Genomic DNA, 27,530 nt, shown 5'->3' on the forward strand with positions numbered 1-27,530 from the left:
ATTGATTAGTAATAAAAAAAAAACTTTACAATGGCTCTAGTTCTTTCTTTCTCTCTCCTGTTTTAATGATTTTTGTGAGAATGATTGAATGAATTCTCTTTCTTCTTCATCCAATCTTTATACAATCTCCTCAATTAGCTTTGACCCAATCAACCTATAACACGTGTCTCTTGTTTTTCTCTTTCTTTTCCCGCTCAATATCTGCAAATGTTTAAAATCACCACGAAATATACCGAGATATTGACATTATGTCAATATCTTGAGTTTTAAAATATCAGATAAAAATATTTAAGGGCACAATATTTGCCCACTACACAAATGTAATAAGAACTTCCTTCGTGTTCCAACTTACTTTCTCAAAGACGGCTTAATTTTTCATACGGACTGAATAGTTTGCATTTATGCATATGTTGTCCCAACAAATTCCACTACGTTAAACTATAGAAAATTATTACGCATTGGTGCATTGTTGGATGGAGTTTAGGAGGGGTGATCGGAGTGGAAGAGTAAATAATCCTACACAAAACGAATAATTGGTCAGGGACACGTCCAATAACAAAATAGATACACGCCTGGACAGAATGGATATATTTAAGAGCAAGTCCAAAATTGGGCTGCTAAAAAGTGTCAGTGCCACGGGCTTTTTATCTTGCCCAGCCAAATTTGGCACCCCAAAATCAAAAAACCAATCCAATCGCGCTTTTGCCGTCCATCTATTATTTTGTAACTCTACTATGTTGTCCGTTTCCGAACTTAAACTGCTATCAAATGTCTTTAACTTTGGCTGGGTTTTTTACTCCTTCCAAATTTAAGACCTTTTTAACAGCCCCATTGGAATTGGAATGACATTTTTGTGATTGGGGTGCTATATTTGCCTTTAGCAGCCCATATAGCCCCATTGTAGTTGCTCTAAGTGACTAGAAAGCTGTTACACGTGCAACATTTACAACTAATAATGGTACAAGATACAATGTACATTTACTGGTGATTTCTTGAAATACATTCATCTTGATTGCTTTTACATCTTATGAAACTGACAACCTGAAGTCAAAATATAAAAAGTTTAATAAAATAAAATAAAAAATAATACTGCTTCAATCTTAGTTGCAGTGTCTTTAAAAGTTTAGACTGCTATTCCTTTTCTTGCTCGACGGCTCCACATACTCTGCATGATAAGAAGATTGACTTAGAATATATCATATAAAGGTCACCTTCTTAAAGATAAATAGTGCAGGGCAGAAGGTAAGTACAAGAGGTTCGGCATCAGAGTCTTCATTGTCCGGAGAATTTGCAGAATCTGATTTCTTTTTGCATGTTTTTCTCTGTGTAATGTCTGTCTCATTAACCTCAGGGTGTTTCACCTTGGATTCATCGCGGCCGCTGAACCACTCTACAGTTTCATTAACCCCTCGCTCTTCAGATTTTGATTCCTCTTTGTCACATTCCTGAGCATCAGCACCTGTTCTCTCTGCATTTAGATCATTCCTTTCCAAAGCAGATTCGTGTTTTTTGGATTCCACCGAGATTTGTTTGTTCAACTTCACATTTCCTACTTGTTTCCGCTCTTTTTTGTTGTTGTTGTTTGTGTCAGTTAGGAACTTATCTAATTCTTCCATTTGCTTCCTTTCAGAATCACCTAAGAAAGAACATAACTAATAGTTACGCCAAAAAAATGAGATTACTTCACAGCTTCACCGAGTTTCTGAAATTTGTTGAATAGCACTAGTGTTACTGCACTCGAGAGTTGAGCTCAAAGCTGCAGTATCAGAACTAGCAATCACACATTAATTTCACTTCACCCATACATACTCACAAGATTTCAATTCTTGCTCCAAAACTATTATGATATATATTCCTATTTAGGATATCAGGAAATGCAATATTTGCCAGTATTATATAGAACCACATTTAGTAGGTAGGAATGCTTAGTAAACTCGTTCTGAACCAGTGAACCACTATATGTTGTATATATGTTAGAAGTGTAGTACTGCATCAGACATTAAGTTGGTGACGTGGATCATGATCCAACTGAGTAGTATATATGCTAGATGTTAAATATTTATTTTTTTTGTTTCCTAACCAATATTTAAACCAAAATCTGGGTTTAAGACTTTAAGGATGACGAAGTCTTCCAGATTCTTGTCAATACCTCGTTCAATCAATTATATTTTTGCCTAGCATTTGATTATCAAAAACTAACGAAATCTTGTGCCATGCAGTACCTTTATATGTGCTACCACATGTATTTCAAACACTTCATTTCTAATTTCTACAGCTGTTAGCACGTGTCTCCGGCACATTGTGCCGTAATTATTATCATGTGACCAGTATTAAAGAATAGAAAAGATAAAAAGAATAAGGAAATTAAGAGAAGCAGATGAGAAATTATGGAAAGAACTCAACTTTTCCCATAACCTTACGTATAATACTGTTTACAATCATATTTAACATGACTTGAAGTAAGGTGGAAAGCTGGCAACTAATAGTTAGCACTTAGCAACTAATCTACGCAGAATTAAATACATGTTAAATATATAAGAAAGAAACGATAAGGGGTCGGCCATATCATATGACACAACTCCCTCTCAAGTGTGTTAAGATATCTTGGCAAGCCATTTGATTAGCCCATCGGCGAATTCGTCTTTGTTAACAAGTACTCAAATTACCAGAGGGTATATATGGGAAGACTGTGAATGTTCAGTCTGCACCTTATGCAGCTTCCAGTATTAATGGCCTAATCCTATCCTAAAGCTAAAAATAAAAACAATTATGAAATAGAATCCAATTATCCATCTAGGTGCGTAAGGATTTAAAATTAAGATGATAATAATTCCAAAACTACAATACAACCCTGAGAAGACTAGTATGAACTATGATGGGCTGGAAACTCTTACCTGAGTTCATATCATCAACTTTTGACACTGCAATGGTATCACAATTTGATAAGTCAGAGATAGCATTACCCTCAGTTTCACAACGTATGGCCATGTCATCTCCTAAATCACTACTTTTAGCACTTCCTTTCCTTCCACCTTTTGATGATGAAGACCTGTTATCAAAATTATTAATTAGTAGTTGGAATGCAAGGTAAAAAAAATGAATAATTATTAAAAATATTATGCTTACTTCTTAGATTTCTTATTGTGTCTCAAGCTAGTAGGTGTCAAGTTATTCTGTATCTGTTCAGTTTCCCTATTTCATAAAACGAGAAATGAGATGAATACAGGAAAAATGAAATGTCAGATCAATAATACAACAGCAAGTCAACCAAAACTGCAGTAAGCCCATTCAAAAACCACATCTCTTTCTAAAGTTTGTTTTTTAGGTCAAGGAATAAATAATCCACAGAGACAGAATAATACTTACACGCCATTAGTAGGGGAATCAATTAGTGACTTTTGTCTCTGCAAACCAGTCAAAAACAGTAGTTTAGATATTTGTCCGATTCATGGTTATGCATAGACACCAAAGAAAAGTAGCTTCATTGTTAAGTGACTCTGGTCTAGGAAAGTAGAAACAAATATGGGACCTTTCTAGGAATGTGATCATTATTAATGAGCTCCCACCGCTCCTTGGCTAAACAAAGGACTTCCATCTCTCCATCATCGTACAAAATCTTCAAACAAGATAAATATATATAGAGATCACTCAGCGCATATGGTCATTGAAGATACAATATTTTTTGGGTGGGTGACGGGGGAAGGTGGAGAATGCGCCTACCTCATGTTTTTTCTTTCCTTGGTCATAAGCTTGCACCAGACCTTCATAAAACCTGTTGATGAAGGCAGCAATTTTCAGTACAAATACAAAGGAAACAAGCATGAACATATACTAAATAACTATCCAAGGAGAGAAGCAATTCTAACTAAAAACATATAATGATCATATGGTTTGAATCCAATCGATATTTTGAACTCCGGATTTAATTGTAAGCAGTAAGCAATATGAGTAGTCCAACAAAAAAAAATTTAAAGCTACCCCAAGCAAACATTTAGATATCTTATTTCTGTAAGAACTATAACTTCTATCATAAGCCCTTCAGTCTCAGGTGTAAATTCTATTCAATCCTTTGTCTGCATGAACAAATTTAGAGGAAACTTACTTCTTATCTAACGGCCACCACACTTTTATTCTAAACCCAACCAAACTTTCGCCTTCCTTCATTGAACACTGCAGAGTAAAACAAGTAGATAATATAGAATTTCTTTCCAAGACTGACAATAGCAATGAAATGGTATTTATATACAAATCTGATTTTCCAATGCAACAGGAAGTATATCCCATAAAGAAAGAAAACATTAAAAGCTTATCCCCTTGAGAAACAAACACTGAAGCATTTTTAGGAAGGGAATGTTACAAGGATCAACCTTTTCCAATCCGGTAACACTTATTCCTTTCTTCTTAATGGAACCAATAGATGATTTGGTATCAGAATCATCCTTATCATCTCCTAATTGGACACTAGGAATCTGCACACAAAGGTTGAGAATGAACTGAACCAATCCAACAAAGATTACTTTAACAATGAAGAATCTTATACATGCAATCAAACTTATGATAAAGAAATTACTTTCAGTTCAGTGCCAGCAGCTTCACCAATTAACTGTGCTGTGTCGTTGTAATTATGACCAGTGCGTTTGGATTTTTGCTTCATTGAGAAGCTTCTACTCATTACATGTGAAGCATGCAAGTCCCTCTCAATAGGTTTAAAATCTTCCTCTATAGAAATTTTATCTGTTGCATCTGCATGGGAGGGTGGCTCCGCATTATGTGGATAACATTTTGAAGCTCTTTTCATACCTTTTATGTAACTACTTGATCTAGATGATTTGTGAATATCTTGGCCAGATGACACTTCTTCATATTTTGATGATGCCAGGGATGTTGATTTACCAGTTTTTCCTACTTTCCTTTTCCGTGATAATAATTTGTTTTCATCAATATGCTGGCCATCTGTTTTTCCACCTACAGTATATTCATGGCCATTTCGGGATCCCAAAGTATTGGACCCTTCTAGACCATCTAGATTTATTTCTCTCACCATTCCCAAGATATCAAAGTCATTTTCTACATCATTTCTTTTGCTTAACAAAATCTTTTTCTTCCCAGCCTTCTTCGTCTTCGATCCCTGAGATTTAAGTTTTTTTATCATCTGCCCTAAAGGCTCATTTTCATCTCTATCACTATCATCCGGGAGTTGACTGTCTTCAGCAACCTAAATGCATAACAAAGAGGGCAAGATACAGAGATATTAGAAACCATTGCCAATATTCCCTTCAAATGCATACCGAAACATCCTTGGGTGTGAAACATACAGTTGTGTAAGTTTCCAACTTGAGTGCTTCAAAATGGGCCAGGACACTATCACTTGCAAGCCATGTTTGCTCCACATGCGCCTAAAGGAAAATTTTACTGATGTTAGTTGAAGATTATATAAAGTCAAAGAAACTGACTCATAAATCATCATTTTAATATGTAAAAATATTAATGAAAGCAGGTGCCGACTAGCAAAGTCGGTAAAATCTTTGGGTGATGATACCAGCCAGAGGTCTGGGGCTCGAACCCCGCCAACATCAAAGAGTTACTGATCTCATTTAAAACAGGCTTATCAATCAAAAAAAAAATATTAATGAAAAAAGGAGCCTGCTATGTTCGAATGTAAAAAATCTTAACTCTACGATCTAGTAAGTAATAATCTCTTAAGGCAAAAATCGGCTCAAAGCCATGCCATAGGATTCAAGAGACTTCATAATGTTTGCTGAGAAGTTTAGTCCCACATGAGATATGTTAAGCCACGCATAAAAATATATAAGTCGTGGGGCCTCTCCACTTGTCACAAATTGGTTTTAAGTTAGATGCTCATCTTCAATATGATATCGGGCTATTGTGTTTGGCCCACAGGGCTTGTTGTTTACTCCACGTAACCCAAATTTGATTGAGGGAAAGTGTTGAGAAGTTTAGTCCCACATGGGATATGTTAAGCCACGTATAAAAATATATAAGTCATGGGGCCTCTCCACTTGACTAATTGGTTATAAGATGGATGCTCATCTTCAATAGAGTCGGTGAGAAAAACTCACTGAAAAATATAGAAACGGAATTACGTACTTTATTCTTCTTTTATGAAGTATACGGTAATGCAATATGTGTGTCGTGTGCCAAACATGTGTTACATACAAGACACTGACAAAAGTATACAATAAGTACTGGTTAACCCACCCCCGCCGAGAACTCGGCACCCTTGGATTCATGAGCTTGCAGCCTGAGTCTAAAATGCAATTGCTTATGAAGCCTTTTAGTTGTCAACGCCATGTAGGTGGTGTCACTATCTTAACAATAGACAGTGCTAGGCCTCGGGATAGGGAGTTGCAAATCCAAGAGTACATGAACAACCATAATTGTTTACACACAGACATTAGCGAGAGGGTATTCCGACGCAGCACTGGTCATGAACCATTGGGTTGTTTCTTCGAAATCCAACAAGTCATATTACGATCCAAGAACATGAAAAACCAACCAAACCACTTTGGAGAAAGCATCAAGTCTGAGGCACCAGGAAATTGGTGAAAGACCAAACCAAACTCCAGATTTCCACTAAGAAAATGTTAATATGCGAGCAGTCATGATATGAATAGTGCGTGCAGCACCGATGAAATGAGTAACCTGATTCACAACAAGCTGTTTGGCAAGTAAAGGTCATATCTGCGAGCAGCCAAGTGGCCACACTCAGTCACTCGGATGTATTTCCAGATGAGAGGGTTTCAAATTTTTTGCATTTTGTTTTTGGGAGAATGGTATGAGTTGGGGTGAGAGTGCATGCAGTTTTTGGATAGTCTATATATATGACATATCCGTCCCCTATGGTAGAATGATTCAATAACAGTACAGTAGGCAGGTTACAATGAGCATGTTCATGCATTAGCAAATTTTTTTGACCAAGTAAAAATTTCCATCCATGGGGTCTACAACTTTTCTTTGTTCTTTTGTAGTTGATTGTGCATGTTTTCTTGTTAATTGATCTCCCATAGATTTTTGTGATACAGGCAAAGTAAAAAGAAAAACACCCTTGAGGCATGTCACCCAAGGCAATGCGTCTGAAGGCATATAACCCGATTAATAGTTTCAAACATCATTTCGACTGTTAATTCTTATTTACTGTTAATTCTTATTTTCTAGAAAATGATGAGACCATAAATCACAATGAGCAAACGAAGCTACACAAAAAACCAAACACGGAAAATGATATTATGACAGGTAGCATTTACCACTGAATTATCCTCTTCCTTCTTCTCACGTTGTTTATAGAGTGTTAAAGGGAGTGGAACTAGTGATGTCAGACCGATTGAATCCACCTGCTTTTGAGATAAATGCTTGGCAATTGACAGTCCAAGGTCACAGATTGCATGTGAATTCTGTAAATTTCAATGGCCATGTCATGAACGAATTAGTATTAATAAATATATGACCATAAAATAAATCAGTAAGACCCTTGATTACACTAATAATTGATTACCAACCTTTGACTTCATTACATCCACTATATCTTCTGAGCATTTGATACTTTGAAAGATGGAAACTATTGCAGACACAATCTCCATTTCCTTCTTGTTACCAACCTCTGGCTTTACATCTTCATTTACATGCACCAGAGAATAAAGAAATAGATGCAATTGCCTGGAAAAGCATAAAGAAGAATTTAAGTATAGCGAATAGTACACCCCTTTCTGGTACCCAAGCTGAATCTACACTTCTTTAAACATTCAACAGTTAATGTAGCTAAAATCACTCGAGGGGGTTTGCCGATCCGTTCTCTAAACACCACAGACCAACACTAAAATTGGTCAACTCATCTCTGACGAATTGAAGCAGGATAAGCAGTGGTACCAAAACCCTGATTTTGCTATCATGACCTTGGTCTCATTTAAAGATAGCACAGGCTTTAACACTCATTTAATATATAAAGGTTTCACCATATACAACCACTCCAGAAAACACTAAAAAATAAAACATACCTGTATATTGTTTCAAAAGCTCCAACATCCGTGCACTTATCAATATTAGGACATGAAGAATGATGTGCAAGAGCATGAACCAAGTAAGGGAGGATGAATTCAGGGTAAGTCATCAGCAGATTTGCTTCACAGTACATAGGAAGTTGCCGTGTCTTCGCTTGGTAACACATTTGAATTACATCAACAAGGTTATGCTTGTACTGCCAGAATAAACATAAATGAGAAATGATATTAGAAACAAAGTAAAATATAATAAATGATGCTTCAATGTATCAAAATGTATACCTAATGCATAAAGAGCAAAGGAAGAGAAATACGACAATGATACGAATGTATTTTATAATTTACGACAAAAACTACCTCATCAAACTCTGGCGGTTGGGTTCCATTTGTGGTAAACAAGAAAGCACATGCATACTTCACATCAAGGAGTCTATCCTTCATATATTGATGCACTTTGCCAAGGAATTCTTTCCTAGCTTCAGGGTAAATAACCTATTAGACAAAGGAGCAAGTTTTGAATAATCACGAACGTCCACTAGCACAATTTAAGCTAATGTAAGAACTCAAATGGTTAGCGACAAAAGGAACAACCTCGGATATTCTCAAGGTTAGGTGGAAAACTTCGACGGGTATCTTATGATCCCAGAGTTTTGACAGGCGTAAAACTGCTTTCCCTGAAGCTAGTTTCATATAGGCCTTATCCACAGCACTGCAAAATATATAAGCAAATATATCAAAGTGGGTATGCTCAGAAACTTGACAGCTTAGTTTACATTAGTACACCAAGTTAGCATAAGTAAAGAGCTATTCCTTGTCCAAGGAGTATCTCAAAGTGCCTTTTATTTCGTAATGTACCTTGACTCTACATGGTCTGCAACCTCTCCAATTGAAAGAATGTTTTTTATGATTCTTAAGAAGTTCTCAAACCCAACACGAAGATGAGCATCTTTAACAGGCAAGTAGCTCTTCACCAAAGTTTTCATAGCAAATATCTGTAGTGCACCAACAAAAGACAAGTGTTTACTGTAGATACATATACTAGAAGATACTGTTTCTAGAGTTGGGAAATAAAAAATCTTAAAATGCACGCCTCATCGTTAACAACTGGAAAACACTGACTGACCTTCAATAAACATAGTTCACTTCTTTCATCCCAACCAGTTTTACTATTATCTTCTGCTTTCTGAAATGGTGAAGATTATGTTTAGTAACAAAATAAATGACCTACATAGAAATTATAGAATGATAGCATAGCAAAGTTTTAGTGATTTTGAAAAAACACACATTACTAGAGTGCAGAATGTTGCTTGTTATGAAGTCTGCAATTTCATTCTCCCTAGTTTCAAAAATTGACATTGCAATTTGTGCTATACACCCCAGTGATTGTAGTATGGAAGGCAAATGTGTCTTTTCCACTAGCATATCCACGAGCCTCTGCAAAGCAATGGGGGAACATCAGATTGTGTTCATACTAATATCTTCACGAAACATTTATACCAGCAGACACAAGGAATTAAGTTGATCAAGCAGTGATGGATAAGTATTGAACAAACAAACCTTGTATAACACAGAGAGTGACTTTAGTCCGTCGTCTTTTGTTACAGCAGCAAGTGCCTGTACAGCATACTTGGCCTGCTTTCTGCTACCCTCTACACATAACCTCTCCAATATAAGATCCACCGAACTGCAATAAAAAATGCATATGAAAAGTACGTAAACCATGATATGCAGAACCCAGCTTCTATGAAATGAAGGTCTCGAGGTATTACCTAGATGCCGTTGCCAATTGTTCCCGAATAGTTCCACCAGCCCTTGCCAGAATTTGCAGTGCACCTTCCTTCAGTATGTTATCATCTTCTTTAAGAAATTTTACCAGTTCTGCTTCAGTCCCAAGTAGTAGAATTGGAGAGAAACGTGCAATAATCTGAAAATTGATCTCAAGAGTTTCAGAATAGGTGACAATTAGAATTGTCATGAAAAAAAAAATAAGTAGAAGTAAACTAACAATAACCCATAGTAGCCAGTTTTCAAAAGTTTATAATAATAGAAAGGGTTAACTAGTATTACCCCACTAGATAGGGAAATTAGGGTCTCTCCCCCAAGTACACACCAAAAAAAAAAGTCAACTTGGGTTGACCGTGTTTTTTTTGTGTGTATTGGGGTGGGGGGGGGGGGACCCTAATTGCCCATCTAGTGGGGGGAAGACTAACTAACCCTAATAGAAAAACAAATTGACAAGTCAAGATACTACCTAAAAAAATCAACTCCTAAGGTATTAATATTGCTAAAAAATATAAGGGTATTATTGTAATTGCAAAATTATTAGGGTTTAGTTTAGGTATTTAACTCTAGCTGGGAGTCGTTGGTGGTCTGCCTATATATGGTTGCAACTCTCGTACGAGAGAAAACATTGCATTATGATAACAAAATCACGTTCTTGTTCTCCCCCAATATTTTCCCACTCTTATTAAATAGTCTATGATGCACGGATATGGGTATGGGTACCGATACGGCGATATCGGTACGGGGTACGATACGGCTTTTTTGAAATATTAGAATACGGGTACGGCCTATGGGTACGACTAATTAATATGAATATTTTAAAATATGTGTATTTTGAAAATTATGTTAGCAATTCTTTGAGTAGAGTTAGTCAGGAACAAGTGAAAAATTATTATAATACATGTCAAAGTCAATACAGCTTGAAGCCTCAAGAACAATTTACATTTCAATGGAGTAGAACTATCAGACCAAGTCTATTTCAGGGATTCCAGTATCCGTATCGGTATCGTACCCGACTGATACGGGTGCAATGGTATTTTAGGAGTATCCGTGCATCATAGTAAATAGTTATTTTATGTGTTTCAACTTTTAACTATTAGAGCATCCCCAATGATTCTCAAAAGGTTATTTTAAGTGAGAGGAACCAAAACATACTCCCAATGGTCTACTCAAAATGCTGAATAGCTATCTCAAATACCAAAACCTCTCTCAAATTTGAGGCAAAATGAGATTTCAGTATAAGCTATTTCCACTTGCCATATGGCACGGTCAGTCTTTATCCGCACCGCGCATAACACTTTAATTTTTAGTTTACACTTTACTCCGTAATCCCTTAAATTCCTTTTTTTCCCAGTGACGGGTGGGCATCGAACCTAAAACCTTGAGCCCAACCTCCCAAGTCTTGACCAGTAGGCCACTTAACCTAATCATGTTGCAACTATTATTTAACCGCACCATCAAATTGTTAGAATAAGGTGAGTTTCTGATTACCCACAAACAAAACAAGAGAAAACAGACTAGAGAAGTGTCTTTAACTCTGCTTCTCCAATCAACTTCACTTTATACAAAATGAAAGTACTACATGGTTTATATAAGGCTTAGAAACTGCTAGATACGTAGATAACTGTAAGTGACTAAGACTCTTCGACTAAGACAGAAGAAACACTTTCCCACACCCCCTCTTAAACTAAATACTCTTCCATGAACCACTCCAAGCATGTTCTTCAACTTGTTGAAAATGTCTGAAAATCAATTCCAGTATGTGGTAGTATGTTCTGATTGTCAATCTCTGGTGCAAGCTGTTAACAAAAAATCAAATGATATTTCGTGGCAATTAGAGGGGGTCTTTTGGTGGAGCTAGGCGCTTTGACGAAGTCTTTTGGTTTTTGTCAAGTTGTCTTTTGTCCAAGGGAACTTACCCAAGATGCACGAGCTTGCAGAACTGGGGAAGTATAATATGGATGTTAATTGTTATATGTTAGTTCCTATGTCTGTTAGGTCTTGTCTCTTGAACAGAAACCAGTCCAGCGTCCTTATTTTTCACGTGCTCCCGAATATGCTAAGTTCTTTCATGTAGCACAGGATCCTTTGCCAATGCAATAGAAGACCTACTGCCAACATAGAACTTTGTAGGTTCTTCTTACTGCAGCTGAAGCTTTTTGAAACAATTCCTTAAACACATTGCATGGCATATGGCACTTGATGCAGCTACATACTGGGCTTCACATGTAAAAAAAGTAATAATAGGTTGTTTTTTTGAAAACCAAGTGAAAGCGCTTTCTCCCATGTAGAAAACAAACACTGTAGTGCTCCTTCAATCATCCAAATCGTCACTGTCTGAGAAAGCATGAAGCTGAAAATCGCCATAACTAGAGTATAACATCCCATGACTAAGCGTTCCTTTGATGTATTGAAGGATTCTATTGGCTGCCTGCATATGCGAAAACTTTTGTTCTTCCATATATCAACTGATAAAACCAACTCCATAGAATATATCTAGTCGAGTGCAAGCTAGATAGCTAGGCTTCCAACCAAACTCTTGACCACTTGTGACCACATTCCACAGGAGTAGAAACAGCTTGGCAATTTTCCATCTTAAACTTCTTGAGGACCTCTCTTGCATATACTGTTGAGATTATTCCACCCCAATTTCTAGGTGTGTCCCGCCTATTTCTCTCCCAAACTTCCTCTCATATTAATAGAATTGGTCCTTCACATAAGTTTGAGCTTACGGAGAAATTGGCAATTTAACATGGTATCAGAGCTTAGGTTTATAAGAGGTATCGGGTTCAAGTCTTGCCAGGTAAAAGTTGCCCAAAAAATAAAAAAGTGCACACCTGTGTTTATTTCCAGGATGTCCCGCTGAGGGGGAGTGCTGAGATTATTTCACCCCAATTTCTAGATGTGTCCCACCTATTTCTCTCCCGAGCCTCTTCTCATATTAATAGAATTACCCATTCACATAAGTTTGAGTTTATGGAGAAATTGGCAATTTAACATATACTTCTTGATAAATAAATATTCCCTGGTCCAACTGCTACACTTCTATCATTCTATGCCAAGGAAATAAGCATATAAATAAATATTCCCTGGCCCATCTGCTTCACTTCTATAATTCTATGCCAAGGAAATAAGACATGAGACCAATGTTTGTCACATCAAACTCACGAACCACGGATTCCTTAAACTCCTTGAACATCATGGGATTGTTTCATGTAATGATTTAGTCATCCACATGCAAGTAAGCAAACAAACAGAATATCTCTATTGTTATTCCTCTTCGAATAAAGAGTATGTTCATACGGACATTTAACAAAACCATTGTCCTCAAAATATTGATTGATTCTGCTATTCCATGTTCAATTTCAGTACCTTGTCTCGATGACTCTTTCGAATATAACCCATTAGTTACGCCACGTAGACCTCTTCTTCAAGGTAGCCTTTAAGGAAGGGTGGCATCCATCTGTGATATTTTCCATTTGTTTTGAGCTGCCAAAGAAATGATTAACCTTACGGTCTCCAAATGAACAAAGGGAGCAAACACTTCATCATAATCTATTCCATGTCTTTGACTATAGCCTTTCACAACCAATCTTGCTTTGTATAACTAAACTTGCCCACTAGCCTTCTTTTTTGCTTTGAACACTCATTTAACTCCAATTGCATTTTGTCCTCTTGGAAGCTAAGCTAGTGTTTATATGCAATTCTTCTCGATTGAATTGATTTCTTCATCCATGGCTCATTTACATCAAAAGTAATTGGAGCATCTTTATTTCAAAAGTAATTATTTCACTATCTGCGAACAGACATAATAGTGTGTAAACTAATTCTCATCAGTCACTTAGGTCTCCACGTAAAGATCTTGTAGATTTTTTATGCACGTTGGTCCCACACTTGAGCTGGATTCCCCTTGAGAAAGGGGAGGCTGTGACTCTTGGACTTTTTGGCCAACTTGCAGTCCTCCACTTCACCTTCAAAGAAGGGGTAAAATCATACTTCTCTTCTTTTGGAACATTCCAGTCCCATGAAGCTGCTTCATCAAAATTGGATCATGTAGATTGTAGCTTTTAGTTTGAGAGCCATAGCCAATGAAAACGTACTTGGCACTTTTGTCATCAAGCTTGGTCCCTTTCTGATCTGGTATACGTCCGTATGCAATGCATCCGAAAACTCGTAAAAGATGGCTGGGCTTCATTCCACTCCATTCTCTTGCACTCTAACATACTCCGGGTCATGTTCATTATGGTTCGATTTCTTCTTTCAGCCACACTATTTTGTAGTGGTGTGTATGAAGCCGTCCAAGGGCATCGAATGCCATTTTCTTCACAGAATTCTTCGAATGCTTTCGAAGTGAATTCACCACCTCGATCTTGATCTTAAAGAAATGAGGTCATCTCCACTAACTTTTTCAACAAACAAGTCGAACCTTTTAAATTTGAGATACACCTCTGATTTTTCTTTCAAGAATTATGTCCCCACATCTTTCAGGTAAAGTCATCAAATGAACACAAGAAAATACCTATTCTGACCAAGTGAGGAGTTAATTGGCCCACAAACATCAGTATAGCACGTGACGGAACGGAATGAATCAAAAGCGAAAGAGTAAAAAATTGAATTACTAGCTACAACATATTCGAATGGAACTGATCCCATAAAGGATTGCCACAAGGCTCCGATTCCAAGGGATTCCTTGCTATATGTAGCATCTGGAAAACATCCACTTACCAAGCAAACACCCTTCAAGCCTTAAAAATTTATATGTACATACCTCATATGCCACAACCATGATGTGTTTTTTGCGTCGGACGTCGGCCTTCAAGCATCTCACAACCTCAGCTTGAATGTGCAATTGAAACATTCGGTTCCTTGTCATAGGAACTTGGAAGATTAACATTCTGTTTTGATCTCTCATTGAGAAATTGCCAACTTTCAAATGAATATCATACCCCTTTTCAAGGAGTTGTCCCAAACTTAGGATATCACTTTTCATGGTGGGAACATAATAAACATCAGAAATGAATTGTTGATATCCATTCTTAAAGCGAATTGGATTTTTCCTTTGCCTTTAACTGGGACTTTTGAGCCACTCCCAAATGTGACCGACCCCACACACAGACTCATTGAGCTCCACAAACAGGTTCTTCTTTCCAGTTATGTGATTGCCTGCTGCCATATCAAGATACCAATTACCTGGTTCATTGCTTCTCTCTCCCTGGTAGGTAGATAACAAAGTGTGTTCAACCTCCAAATTCTTCTCAACAAAATTAGCCTTCTCTTCAACATTGCCATTGCTTCTACACTCCAATGCTTAATGACCATACTCGTCACAATTGTAGCACTGGATATGAGCCTTACACTCATTGGCTTCATGTCCAAACTTGTTAAAGGTGTACTGTTGCTTCTGTGAACTGTCTCAAGGCCTTTGAAATTGCCGCTACCACGTCCTCTTGTGTTATAACTGTCCTGGTTCTTTTCATCATGACCAGAGCTGTTAAAACCTCTTCCTCTTCCACAACCTCCTCTTGGCCATGTCCACTTCCACATCCTCTGCCTCTGACTTTGATTGCTAGATCCATCATGCTCATTTGACAATGCTAGATCCATCATGCTCATTTGACAATGAGAGCTTTGATTGCATCACTTGTTCAATAGAATAGTCACACTCTTTCTTAAGAATTCTTTCTCCATTAACTTTCAAAGGTCCAATCAACTCATCAATTGTCCTAGTATCCAGATCTTTGGATTCTTCTAGGGCCACTACAATATAATCAAAGTATCAAACTTCAAATCAAGAGATAGAAGTACCTTTCAAACCACTGGAACATCTTCCATTTTTTCACCATTTCTTCGTAATTGATTCACCGCAACTTGAACTCTTGAAAAATAAAAAGGTTCAGATTCCTTCATAAGCAAAGACTCAAACTCTCCTCAAAGAGTTTGTAAATGCACCTTTTTCACCTTCACAGCTCTTTTGTATGAATTATGTAAGGTGTCCCATGCTTCCGTTAAATTGACCGCACTTGAAATCTTCTAAAAGGCAGATTCATCCACTGATTGATAGATGACAGACAATGCATTCCTGTCTTTCTGGAATCTTTTAAAAGAATGATCTCATTCGGCTGTAGACTTGCTTCGTTTTCTGGTTCATTATAACATTTTTCAACTACATCCCACACGTCTTGAGATCCCAGCAACGTCTTCATCTGGATGCTCCAGTTCTCATAGTTCTCCTTTGTGAGATGGGGAAATTGAAATGGCATCATCCCATTAGCCATCTTTTTAATCGTGGCTCTAAAACCACTATGTTAGAATAAGGTGAGTTTCGGATTACCCACAAACAAAACAAGAGTGTGACTCTAATACCACTATGTTAGAGTAAGGTGAGTTTCTGATTACCCACAAACAAAACAAGAGTAGTCAGACAAGAGAAGTGTCTTTAACTCCACTTATATTACCAACTTCACTCTATATTAATGACTAGGACTCTTAGAGTACTTACATATATGTACACACAGTTAATAAGTTCTAGAAACATCAACACACTGTATTTGGTTTACTTTCCAACACAAATAACAGCTGCAAATGCTTTGGAATCATCAAAATTCAAAACACCGGATCACATGCCAAGTAATCACAAAATAAACATAAAACCAAATACAAACTCTAGATAAAGAGTCGGGATTGGAGAACTCTTGTATGTCACATGATTGTCAAGTAGCAAAGATGTTGAAAAACAGAAACTTAACAAAAGAAAATGCACAAACAAACAATACAAAAAACAATAGACAACATGAATTTACCACTAGTAGATTCAAGGATGATAGAACAAATTGTGTATCTCCTGTAGATTTTTGTGCGGCGACCTCCAAAAGCATTTCTTTCACACACTCCTTGTCGAATAGTAAATAAGAGCACTTCATAGAGAGTATACCCAGAAAATCAAAAAGCGGGTGCTGCTCACCAACAATCTTAAGCAAATCTTCCTGTACAAAAAGTAGAGAATGATGCTCCAACAACTTCTCAAGGAATTGAGTGCCAATACGAAGGATGTAATCATTGACAAAAGATAAATAGACAAGCATATACTTATCATGCAAAGAAAGTATTGCTCGAACATAATACCCGGCATGTCCAAGCTTGAAGGAAGTTAGTGTTAGGATCCAGTAATTTTGTTAAAATTTTCCAGACATTGGCATCCTTTAGGTGATCAAGAATCTGAAAATTCTCCTCGGCCTTTTCAGGGTCTAAAAAACAGCGAGACATGATCCGGAAGCTATGCATAATTTTCTTTTGGAAGTCAGAGGCTTCACCTTCCTGCATAATGACGTTGAATTGCTATCACTATTTGAAAGTGAATAACGTTCCACTTCAATATCAAAACTTGCAAACCTGGTGCATCGGTCTAAGTGAAAGGTATTTCTGCATTTCCAACTGTAACCTGCAATCCAAGAGGAAATCCCCTGAAAATCCGTGAAAAGCTATCAAATACAGGAAAAGAAGAAAGCTATGTAATACAGCACGCCGAAGTGCATGATGCTTAAATCAAGCATCTGAAACAAACCTTTGCTTTTGCTCCAATATTTTTTCAAGAGCCTTAACCTCAACTTTATCACACCCAGAGAAGATTGTAACCCAATGTTTCACCTTATCAATTATTCTGGACTCCATGGGGAACAAAGAACTACACAGCATAACCTCAATAGTCTCTGATCTGTTAAAAGTAAGTATTCATTAGAAGATACTACGAAGACAACAGTGATGTCACTACCATTGCAAAATAAGTTGTTAGATTAATGATAGACAACGGGGGAATGCTTTGGCTATCTCTCCTTTTTAATTTGTGGTATGCCAAGTTCTAAACAAACTACTTATACGGTTTGAGATGGCATCGATTTTGAGAATCTACTTATATGGTTTGAGATGACATTGATTTTGAGAATTCACTAAATTTATTTCAGATGCAACACGAAAATGGTATTAATGGAAATTGTTTTCTTTTTTCTTTTCTTTTTTATCGGTAAAATTCAATTTCATTCATTCAATTTTGAACCAATATACATATACATATTACAAATTACATAAGTGATTGCTAGGTAGCAAGAAGCTACTAGTTCCTACACGTATACCCATACAACCACGAAGTACAAGAGAGTCCCAATTGCAAATAAAATCATAGTAACCCTAATGTAGATTGAAGTGACGGAAGCAACACTTAATCAAAATTTACACTTTATAGAACCCTAAAAATCTCACCTTTTATTGAATCTCACTCAATAATTCATAAACACAAAACACAACTAAACAATTCCCCGGAACCCTAAAAGTCTCACCTTTATTGATAATCTCTCAATAATTCATAAACACAACTAAAACCGCCTGAAACAACACAACTAAACAATTCCCCGGAACCCTAAAAGTCTCACCTTTATTGATAATCTCTCAATAATTCATAAACACAACTAAAACCGCCTAAAACCCTAACCATAAGCCCTTATTTATACTAACCCTAAAAATAACTAAAGGACTCCTAATTGCACACACAAAACACGACCATGGGCTTGGACTTGAGATATACGCATACGCCTATAATATGTGAAGGAAACATGGGCGCCCACCGATGTTTTCACAGCAACTAACTCATGTTCTACATCATTCTCTCCGTGTTGAAGAAGCTTGTCCACAAGCTTGTTGACATGAAAATCCACCAATATGCAAAAACTCTTCATTCTGGTATACGTCAAACCCACTCCTTGAAAGCTTAGAGACGCACTTGCCCGATCAAGGAACACTTCTTTGACCTCTTCCACTATCTTGTGAAGTTCCGTCTCCTTATGCTCGAAGATCCTCAAGTTATTTACTTATTTTCCTTCCATAAACACCACATATCGCGCTTGGAATATGATCCACTAGCCATTTAGCTTTACTAGATAATGGACACACAACCAACTCGTTCACCAAGGCTTCTTTCATGTTTAATGTGGATCCCACAGTCTATTGAATGAGAAGAAGCATAGATTCCGAACATCAATTGCTAGAGGGCAATTCACAAAAAGGCGATCAATGCTTTCCTCTATCCCTAGGCAAAGTTGGCAAAGATTTTGTAGATTCATACCCTTTTTGTTAAGATTATCAATCGTTTTGATCTTCCCAAATAAGCAAGCCAACAAAAGAAAGCTACTTAGAATGGGATAGAGGTTCTCCATATCCTTCTGTGTGGAAAGTTTGCAATTCTCTCTGTAGCCTCAAGATTTAATAAGGCAAATTTCTTAACTAAGACCAAATAAAATTTCACGACGAACTCATCTTTAGTTGGTTAAAAGCCCTCATTTTTGTTGATTGACTCAGTAAAGGCACAAGCAAAATATCATATAAACCACATCCTTAAGGAGAATTTTTGGTTGAGGTGGAATCCTTGCGTGGAAAGAGTTATCTAAAATGGGTCCTTTGGCGATATGTGGGTGTTTGGGTTATTTTGGACTATTTATTAATATGCAATCCCCCACGGGCTAGTCTGGCGGTTCTGCAATGGCAGCATGATGCAGGAGCATAGATAATAAATCATATTCTATCGAATTAGTAACTCAAAATTAAGTTAGAACTAGTGGAATTTTGCAATATGTTATTTAGTAACTTTTATTTTGGTTTCTTAACCACAATTACGTCTATTTGGATCCAATTAGATATAGTTGTTGTTTTACCATTTGAAGACTTAGAAATCTAAGCCTTTATTGTTATTTGGTTATTACTGACTACTAATTTTGGGAAAAAAATTCTTGTTGGAGTTCCTTTAATTATGGAACATTTCCCGAGGACATTTAAGTTGACCCAGGCTGACCCAAACTTTTTGGGATGATTTTCCTATGTAAACCATATTATTTTCACATACAACAATTAAGGCCACAAACACATTGCGGCCTTAATGTCATATTATAATATGTAAGCCCTATTATTTATAATGCGAGAGAGAACGACTAATTACCGAATTTTCTTTTCCCTTTCTCCATATTTTCGTTTTTCTATCTTCTCAATGACAAAAACATAATTTAACTGTTCTAGACCAAACCATAGTCTCTCATGTCTTTGACGTGGGCTACTATAGGTTGTTTATGGAAGACGATATTGTCTTGTTTGAGCCCAATGCATAATTTGACTATGGACACCTATGAAGCACGGATACGTTTGTATGGGTGAAGTATCGGTGTCCGATACGTATCCGACACGGATACGCCCCGATACGCGTCGGATACGTGTCGGATACGCGATTTGGAGTATCCGATTTTAAAATTAATTTTTTAATTTCCGACACGCGGGAATAGTAATCTCACAAAATATGTTTTTGGAACTTCAACAAAAAAAAACAAGTGAAATAAAATCCAAGATTATAATATTGCCATTTTAATAAAATTGGTCATTTTATGAAGTAGAATTGCCATTTTAATTTAAATTTGGTTAAAAATGCTCAATTATATAATATTTATATATATATATTATTCAAACGTATCCATGACGTATCCGTATCCTATATTTTTGAAAAATGTCGTGTCCGCGTATCCGTGTCGCGTGTCCGTATCTGTGTATCTATGCTTCCTAGATGGACACCAACCACAAGATCCAATCCATCGTGGTACCAAAAAGATTTTGATTTTGATTTTATTAAATTAATTGGTGTTCTTCATCGTTGTTTGCTTCCGCCAATGATACTACATCACACTATGAAATGAAATGTTGCACTCGACTTTCATTGTAACCATTTGCGGTGCAACGTGAATGTTGACCTAAACTTCTATAGTGCTGGGGTGATTGATGTGGACACACGGAAATCTATTATTTTAGACAAATTAGGCAAAAAGATAATTGGGAGGGGGGAGGAAGGCATCTACAAAATCCTCCGAATGGTAATTGAGTCTCCGTGACCATATTAGACTCCTAGAGTTTACTTTAATTTGAAGATTTACTTTCTTCCTTTTCTTTTGCAAGTAAAGTACATATTTTTTTTCTATTAATAAATAAAGTTCATAATATTGATAAAGGCAAAAAGCCTTACTAAGGTAGGAATGTAGGATTTAGACTATCCAAGATGGCACAACCCCGTAAAAAAAAAGGAACAAAGACAAACATAAATAAATATATAATAATAATAAAATAATAAAATATATACAAAGAAGCCCATACAAAGAAAAAGGTAAAAAAACAAAACTATGACATCAGCCTAAGATAATCAACCAAAACAAGCTATATATACACACCACCTAGGCTCCCACTAATACAAAGCAGACCCTGCCACCACCCCTTTCCTATTACTCCCTCAAACTCTTCCTCGGAACAACTTAATATAAGATAGTCAACTTCTTCCAGGTCATTGTCCGAATCCCCATCGAAATCTTCAAAGTCATTGATATTATCTGTGTATGCTAGATTCTTCTATTCTTCCTTCTAGATTCATGTGCTACATTAGTTTAAAAATAATCTGTCATATACGTATTCACGTGTCCATGTCGGACACATATTGTACGTGATATACCTCAATTTTTTATATTTTACCAAGTCAGACATTTCATATCCGTGTCAATGCAAGTTATTAGTTGGATTCATTATCATCAATGAACTAAAGATTTACTAGTATGGAGTTATCTTATGAGATATTATTTAAGATGATGCTATGCATTGTACTCTGACAGTTAAATGTGTGAGTACTTAAACAAGCTTGGAAAGTTCCCAGTGCTTTGTACTAGTTCTGTCTCTTAATTTCCAGTTGCACAGCCATGGTTTTGTATATTGACTTGTAGAGTGGATGGTGTCTTGGAGTGATGGTCCTGCCGTCTGGCTGGCAATACTGTATGGAAGTCGGGCGACACACAGACACTGATGCAGAATCGTTTTTCTTTTTATTTCTTTTTTCCCCCTACATTGGTAATACAGAAATTCCCCATCTCAACATCCACAGGATGAAGCAGTAGTTATATCCAAAAGTAGAAGTCAAATTCAAACCTGAAGTCTTTGTCATATAAACATCTTAATATCTTCGCAGGAATCCATTCAAATCCACTAGGGCTGATTGAGCCATCAGAACCCCTCAAGCAATAAAGCCTGTATATTTCAGCAATCCTCTCCATGGTATATCTTTTAACAAGGACCTGGAAATTGTGAAAGAAATCACAAAATTTTAACATGACAAGTATAAATGCTAAATAAATGAGAGAGAGAGAGAGAGAGAGAGAGAGAGAGAGAGAGTGTACAGATTTGTCTCGAAGGCGCTCTGCTACTAGTTTTAAAGTATCCACACCAATAGATTTCAAACTAGAACATACAACATCGCATAGAGCAGCAACAACAAGTTTCCGAACATTTTCATTGTAATCCAACAATCGGTCACAGAGGGAAGCTGAAAATTCATTTACCAGAAGGTCAAATATTTGTAGCAATATGTCTCCCAACACACAAAAGACCAATCTCTGTGACTGAAACTATGTAAGAACTAAAAAGACTCTGACGCACGGATGGCCTGACATGAGCATAATAAATCACAAAACAGTTTTAAAGAGTTCCAGCATGTATTTAATGGGTTACAAGCTTCAGATGAAGCAATTGTCCTCTCTTTTTTTATCAGTCAAATAATAAAATTCAGAAGGTAATGAAATTCAGTACTACTGACCAATAATTTGAGGCGCTTCTACTCTGCAGGGATCTGATATTAGACAGGTCTTCATGTGATCAACGACAGACATACGAACTTCTACTACCCTATCTGTTAATCTCTTTAGAAGTTCAGAGAAGATTGGCTGAAATGCTTCTATGATCGGGTCGGGTAGAGCAAAAAGATTACCGAGTAATTTAACTGCCTTTAGACGTGTATCCAACTGATCTGCCTGCAAAAGTAGGATATTGAAAAATCTTACACATCAGACATTTAAAAAACTACAACCATGGTAAGATGTAAGACAGTCTTTTTTTGTGTTAGAGAATATATGAAATACACCAGTTGACTTGGGAAAGAATGTTGGAACAAGGACTGAAGGTTTTGGAAGTGCAATAAAAGTGCTTTAACATTGCCACATAGACATGAGTTCCACAAATATACTCTCCAAGCACATACGAAGGAAATGAATTTGTATACCGCGATACGGTGGGAGCCGAACAAAGAAGAGGAAAGGGGAAAACGAAATTTATGGTGTGGAGACTGGAGAGAGAGAGAGAGAGAGAGTTTTAGTGTTCAGCGAAGAAGAAAAAAAGAGGTGTTTGTGATGCAGCAGACAGACGGACAAGTGGGTTTTGGCTTCCCTGGTTCGCGATTATAAATTTACTGAACTACTAATAGGAAACTTTGACTAACAGATACAAATAGATATAAAAACAAGGAAAAGCAGTCAGGAACAATTACCAACAATTCTCCAGTAAGATAAGGGAGGACTCCAGAGAGGATCTGAGGAGCGCAACGATAAGTGTTATAGATAACTTCATGATAGTCAAGTTTACTGTTCAAATACTTGTTATCTCCTGACATTGACGATATAAGATACTGCTTTATGTAAGATTCAAGTTTTCCTGCACATTGTGCTATCACATTCATTGCAAGCCTCCGTGCAGCTACAGAAACATCCTAGTGGCACAAAACTTGAGAAAATGAATACCAAAAACTGCAGAATACTGAAGTAAAACGTGACACAAACGTCATAACATTTAAATTCTAAGCAACTAAGAAACAACTAAACAAAGGTGTAGCAAGTGGACAAGGGCCTCACACTTTCTGTGCCACCTAAGACAGTCAATAAAATGAGTAGCAAATTCTCCAGTATGTCCTCACTCTCTTCTAAAAGAAGTACCATTATTGTCTGCATTGATGTTAGCACAGTTTCTGGGTGATCGACACTGCAAAACAATAAATAAGAACACTGAAGGACCTCAATAACGCGTATGTCTTGTGCACAGAACAAAGCTTTGACAGAAACTTCTTCCATATTCTATTTTCTTAGCATATTAATCTTATCTACAGTTAGATAGTCAAGTTTGTGATTCTTGCTCAAGAGCTAGCACAGTAAGTCCAACAGGCCATAACATACCACTCCAACAATATATTAAAGTATGAATGACAAGTACAATGTCTGAGTATGATAAACACACTAATCAAGCAGCTTCAAAAGAAGTTCATGAAGCTTCTTCGCTTGCAAAGTTAGTCGAACAGGCTATTACAATTTACAAGCTAGTCCAAGCACATTCAAAATAAAAGTAGTGACCACGGTATGCATGAGAAGTACAGTTTCTGATTTTGATAGACACATTAATAATAAGTTTATACAAAAAGCGCTTCTCTTTCCCTTCTTTTTTCTATAGATGTTCCATTTTAGAGCTCAACACAAATTATATTGATAGGATAGGAGGTTCATATGGAGCAAAAACGACAAACGTTCAGAAATGCAAGAAAAGTAGTAAAGCATTCCACTTTCGAGAAAACAAAATACAGAAAATAGTTACATAAAATTGAAAACTTTCACAGCTGACATGTGCTATGTTTAAATGAAATTGATGCATGAAAACATGGTATTCATTCTCGTCAACAACAGTAGTCTACTTATGTACAGAACTCCATAAATATGGACAAAAAATAAAGCGAATTAAATTACAAAAAAGGTGCACAATAGTAAATATTTTGATAGTGTTAATGTGCATTTGCAGTCAGAGTTCCTGATATTAGCAGAAGTATGTTGCTTAAATCAAAGTGTTAGACTACTTTTTTCCTTCACAAAACAGAAATACCTGGCAACAGCAAAAAAAGTACTAAACATTTCATTCACTAGATCATCGCATTCAAGATCCAACATCACAATACATGATCTATATCTTGCAAGAGTCTCCAAGATAACAACTCTCCTTCCAAATGATGGACTTGTGGTATCACCTAATCCACAAAAGGTACCTACAATCAAGTGAAAAATATCCTGCAGAAAAGAACAGTCTTTAATCAAGTATAGGAAAACAAAACATAGGCTGCAGAACAATCAAGCGAATGCTAATAAGTAAAAATGATGGAATATATACCCTCAGAACATCATCACTATATGGAGCTTCCGGTGCAGTAATTCGGGTTATCTCACAAATGCAGGTTGCCGCAAGAAGTTTGACATCCCTATCTTGATGCTTCAGCAATTCTGGATTCACGATAGCATTAAGAAAAGGTTGCATGGACCCTAACATTGATGGCGAGGGTGACTGATCCAAATCAGAAAGACAAGTTGCTGCTTGCTGCATGTCCAAGGGGAATATAAACAATTTAAGTTAGGACCCATTATGAACCAATACCAGTCCATTTTCTATGTAAATTGGGCCTCATCTTATTTACAGTTTCATACAAATTTATTCAATCTCTTAGACTATCAGTTTTGAAATATAATTCACATAGATATATACCTAAGTTACATTTGACACGGATACGTGAGTCCGCATTGGACATGGGGTCAAAGTGTCTGACACGGCGAAGTAATCACACACAATATGTGCGCGTGACATATCCGACACGGATACGTGTCCGACACAGATTGATTTTGAAACATGGCATGTCCTTGTGTGTTTGTGTATATATATATATATATATGGTTTCTACATCTAAACAACTTCATATACACTGGCTTCCGGGCTCTACATGCTTAACAAAAGAACTCTTAACTCTAGTGAAGTGTCCAAGATCTTGTGAAATCTTCAATAAAGCACAACTGGGCAACTGGCTTCACAAAAAAACATTATATATATATATATATATATATATATATATATATGGAGCCACTCCATCGACGTACAAATTGAATTAAGACCTGATTTGTTGTGGATGTGATCTTCTCACAATGGATAGCATGCCCCAAAAAATACATCCTATTTGGATATGTCTAACCTTGCGAAAACTGGTGTTCAGTTTTGAACGTTTATCTAACGGTCCAAAAAATTTCGATTTCATAATAACATTTGATTAGGTTAGACATATTTGAATGAGCTGAAATTTTGTGGGCATTTTTCATAGTGGAGAGATCATATCTACAAAATATCAGCCCTTAATTCAACCAATAGGATGAGATATGGCTTTGTACGTTTTGGGAGTGACTCGGGAGTGGCTCTATATATAGGAGAGTGATCTATATGCAACACTTTTTATACAACAGTTTATACAACTCTCTTTTATAAGTTGAACTAAGATCAAATACTTTGTGGGTATGATTTTACCACTATAGAGAGATCATATCCACAAAATTTCATATCATTCCAAAATCTCCAACCCTTTCAAATCTTGATTTGAAAATATGATTTATTTTAATAGTCAGGATTTACAATTTTGCAACCCTTTTTTAGCATCTTTAGAAATTTCCAATGAGCCCAATTTTTGCAAGAATGTTCTCTATGGTGATAACATCCACAAAAAAATCAAGTCGTAAGTAAATTTGTGGAGTGAGATGGAGGCCATTATATAAACTATTGTAAAAAAGTGTTGTATATTGATCCTAACCCATATAGCTATACGCTATGCTACCTTGACATCTTATTTTGACACCTTATTTTCACCTTATTTACATATTGAGCTAAGGGCTGATTTTTGGTACATAAGATCTCCTTACCATGGATAGCATCTTCACCAAAACTCGTCCCAATTAGATATGTCTAGCCTTATCAAAAAGAGTGCTAAAATTGTGGACCGTTGGACAAAAATCGAACTTGAACACAACTTTTGACAAGGTTAGGCATGTTCAAATGTGCTGATATTTTGTGGAGATGATCTCCATTGTACTGTATGGGGGAACATATTTACAAAAAATCAGCATTTAGTTCATTGTGTAGGTTGTGGATGTCAAGGTAGCCTGCCCTATATTCTTCTATCTATGGGTACATTGAAAAGGCAGGTGACAAGATAATCCAAAGTAAACATTTTGCAAATGAGGATCATACCCTTCTTAGCACCAACATAATATGAGAAAAACCCCAGAGCTCTCATGAGTGGTTAAGTACAGACAGTGTCGGAAGTCTGAGTAGGGGGGTCATTAATTACTTTAATTATAAATGGGCGTTTAAAATCAGTTCTTTTACATCCAAAGATGAGATAATTCCTAAGTAATATTATTACAGATTTAACATCCAAACTGTTCGTATCTTAATTTTTTTTGAATATATAAGAAGAATTAAATTGATATATCATAGTACAACTACACCTCCCAGCAGCTAAATCCTAGGACCACTCCCAGGCACATTGTTTGAGCTCAAATTAAGTATTATTCCAGCTAAGACTCGACTAAAATGGGTCAAAAGACAAGAATTAGGGTTCAAATTTGAGCTATTAACTAAACTAATACAATTAGGGTTTAAATTTGGACAAAGAAAAGAGGAGAGAGAAAGATGTAACCTTTAAAAGCTTAAGAAGAGAGTCTTTCGAAGTTGGAAGCTTTTCGAGCTTCGTTCCAATATCTCGCAGCTCCTTTCGAAGCTTCTGCGCTTTTTGAGCCATTCTTGATTGATTCGTTAACTCAAAAGGGAAGCTCACCAGAAACAGTTATTAGTTAGAAGAGAGAGAGAACATTAGACAGAATATGAGGACTTTCCTAAAATTCAACTTTATATATATATGTGAAGTCTTCCAGAGTGTAAGATCCAGATGAGGCGAGAGTTTCAAGTACGGAGATTTCTGAGGGTTTGGTTCGGTTTTTTTTAGTTCGTGCTCACTTCTTTTAATTTTTGTCGGGATTGGACAGGTCAACTAGTGTT

At 36.5% G+C, this 27,530-nt stretch overlaps 1 protein-coding gene across 2 annotated transcripts; it reads right to left on the reverse strand.

The window, feature by feature from the left end:
* Positions 1-928: 928 nt before the first annotated feature.
* LOC147475032 (binding protein) lies at positions 929-27,517 on the reverse strand. Of its 2 annotated transcripts, none has more exons than XM_086584931.1 (33): positions 27,172-27,517; positions 24,831-25,034; positions 24,549-24,730; positions 23,537-23,663; positions 23,176-23,394; positions 22,450-22,663; positions 22,034-22,179; positions 21,786-21,931; positions 17,359-17,508; positions 17,187-17,235; positions 16,920-17,111; positions 16,598-16,780; positions 9,785-9,939; positions 9,573-9,699; positions 9,300-9,449; positions 9,139-9,198; positions 8,871-9,007; positions 8,607-8,724; positions 8,373-8,507; positions 8,013-8,212; positions 7,518-7,674; positions 7,266-7,412; positions 5,316-5,396; positions 4,571-5,215; positions 4,368-4,469; positions 4,103-4,170; positions 3,721-3,772; positions 3,530-3,616; positions 3,367-3,404; positions 3,127-3,192; positions 2,895-3,049; positions 1,251-1,636; positions 929-1,165 (listed from the first exon to the last, which is right to left on the reverse strand). In XM_086584931.1, the coding sequence occupies exons 1-33, from the start codon at positions 27,271-27,273 to the stop codon at positions 1,124-1,126; spliced, it is 5,022 nt and encodes a 1,673-aa protein (XP_086441057.1). In that variant the 5' UTR covers positions 27,274-27,517; the 3' UTR covers positions 929-1,123. The 2 variants fall into 2 exon arrangements, with proteins under 2 accessions (XP_086441057.1, XP_086441056.1); XM_086584930.1 differs by having other exon boundaries at positions 8,604-8,724.
* Between the last annotated feature and the right edge of the window lie 13 nt (positions 27,518-27,530).

Source organism: Coptis chinensis, chromosome 9 (assembly GCF_015680905.1).
Source record: "Coptis chinensis isolate HL-2020 chromosome 9, ASM1568090v1, whole genome shotgun sequence".
NCBI classification, from domain to species: Eukaryota; Viridiplantae; Streptophyta; class Magnoliopsida; order Ranunculales; family Ranunculaceae; genus Coptis; species Coptis chinensis.

Coding starts and splice junctions, on each gene's coding strand:
- LOC147475032 (XM_086584930.1), bottom strand. CDS start 27,273: ATGGCTCAAAAAGCGCAGAAGCTTCGAAAGGAGCTGCGAGATATTGGA. Junction 17,112..17,186: donor CACTTAGACCGATGCACCAG/GTTTGCAAGTTT, acceptor GTCATTATGCAG/GAAGGTGAAGCCTCTGACTT. Junction 8,508..8,603: donor CCTTGAGAATATCCGAGGTT/GTTCCTTTTGTC, acceptor TTTGTCTAATAG/GTTATTTACCCTGAAGCTAG.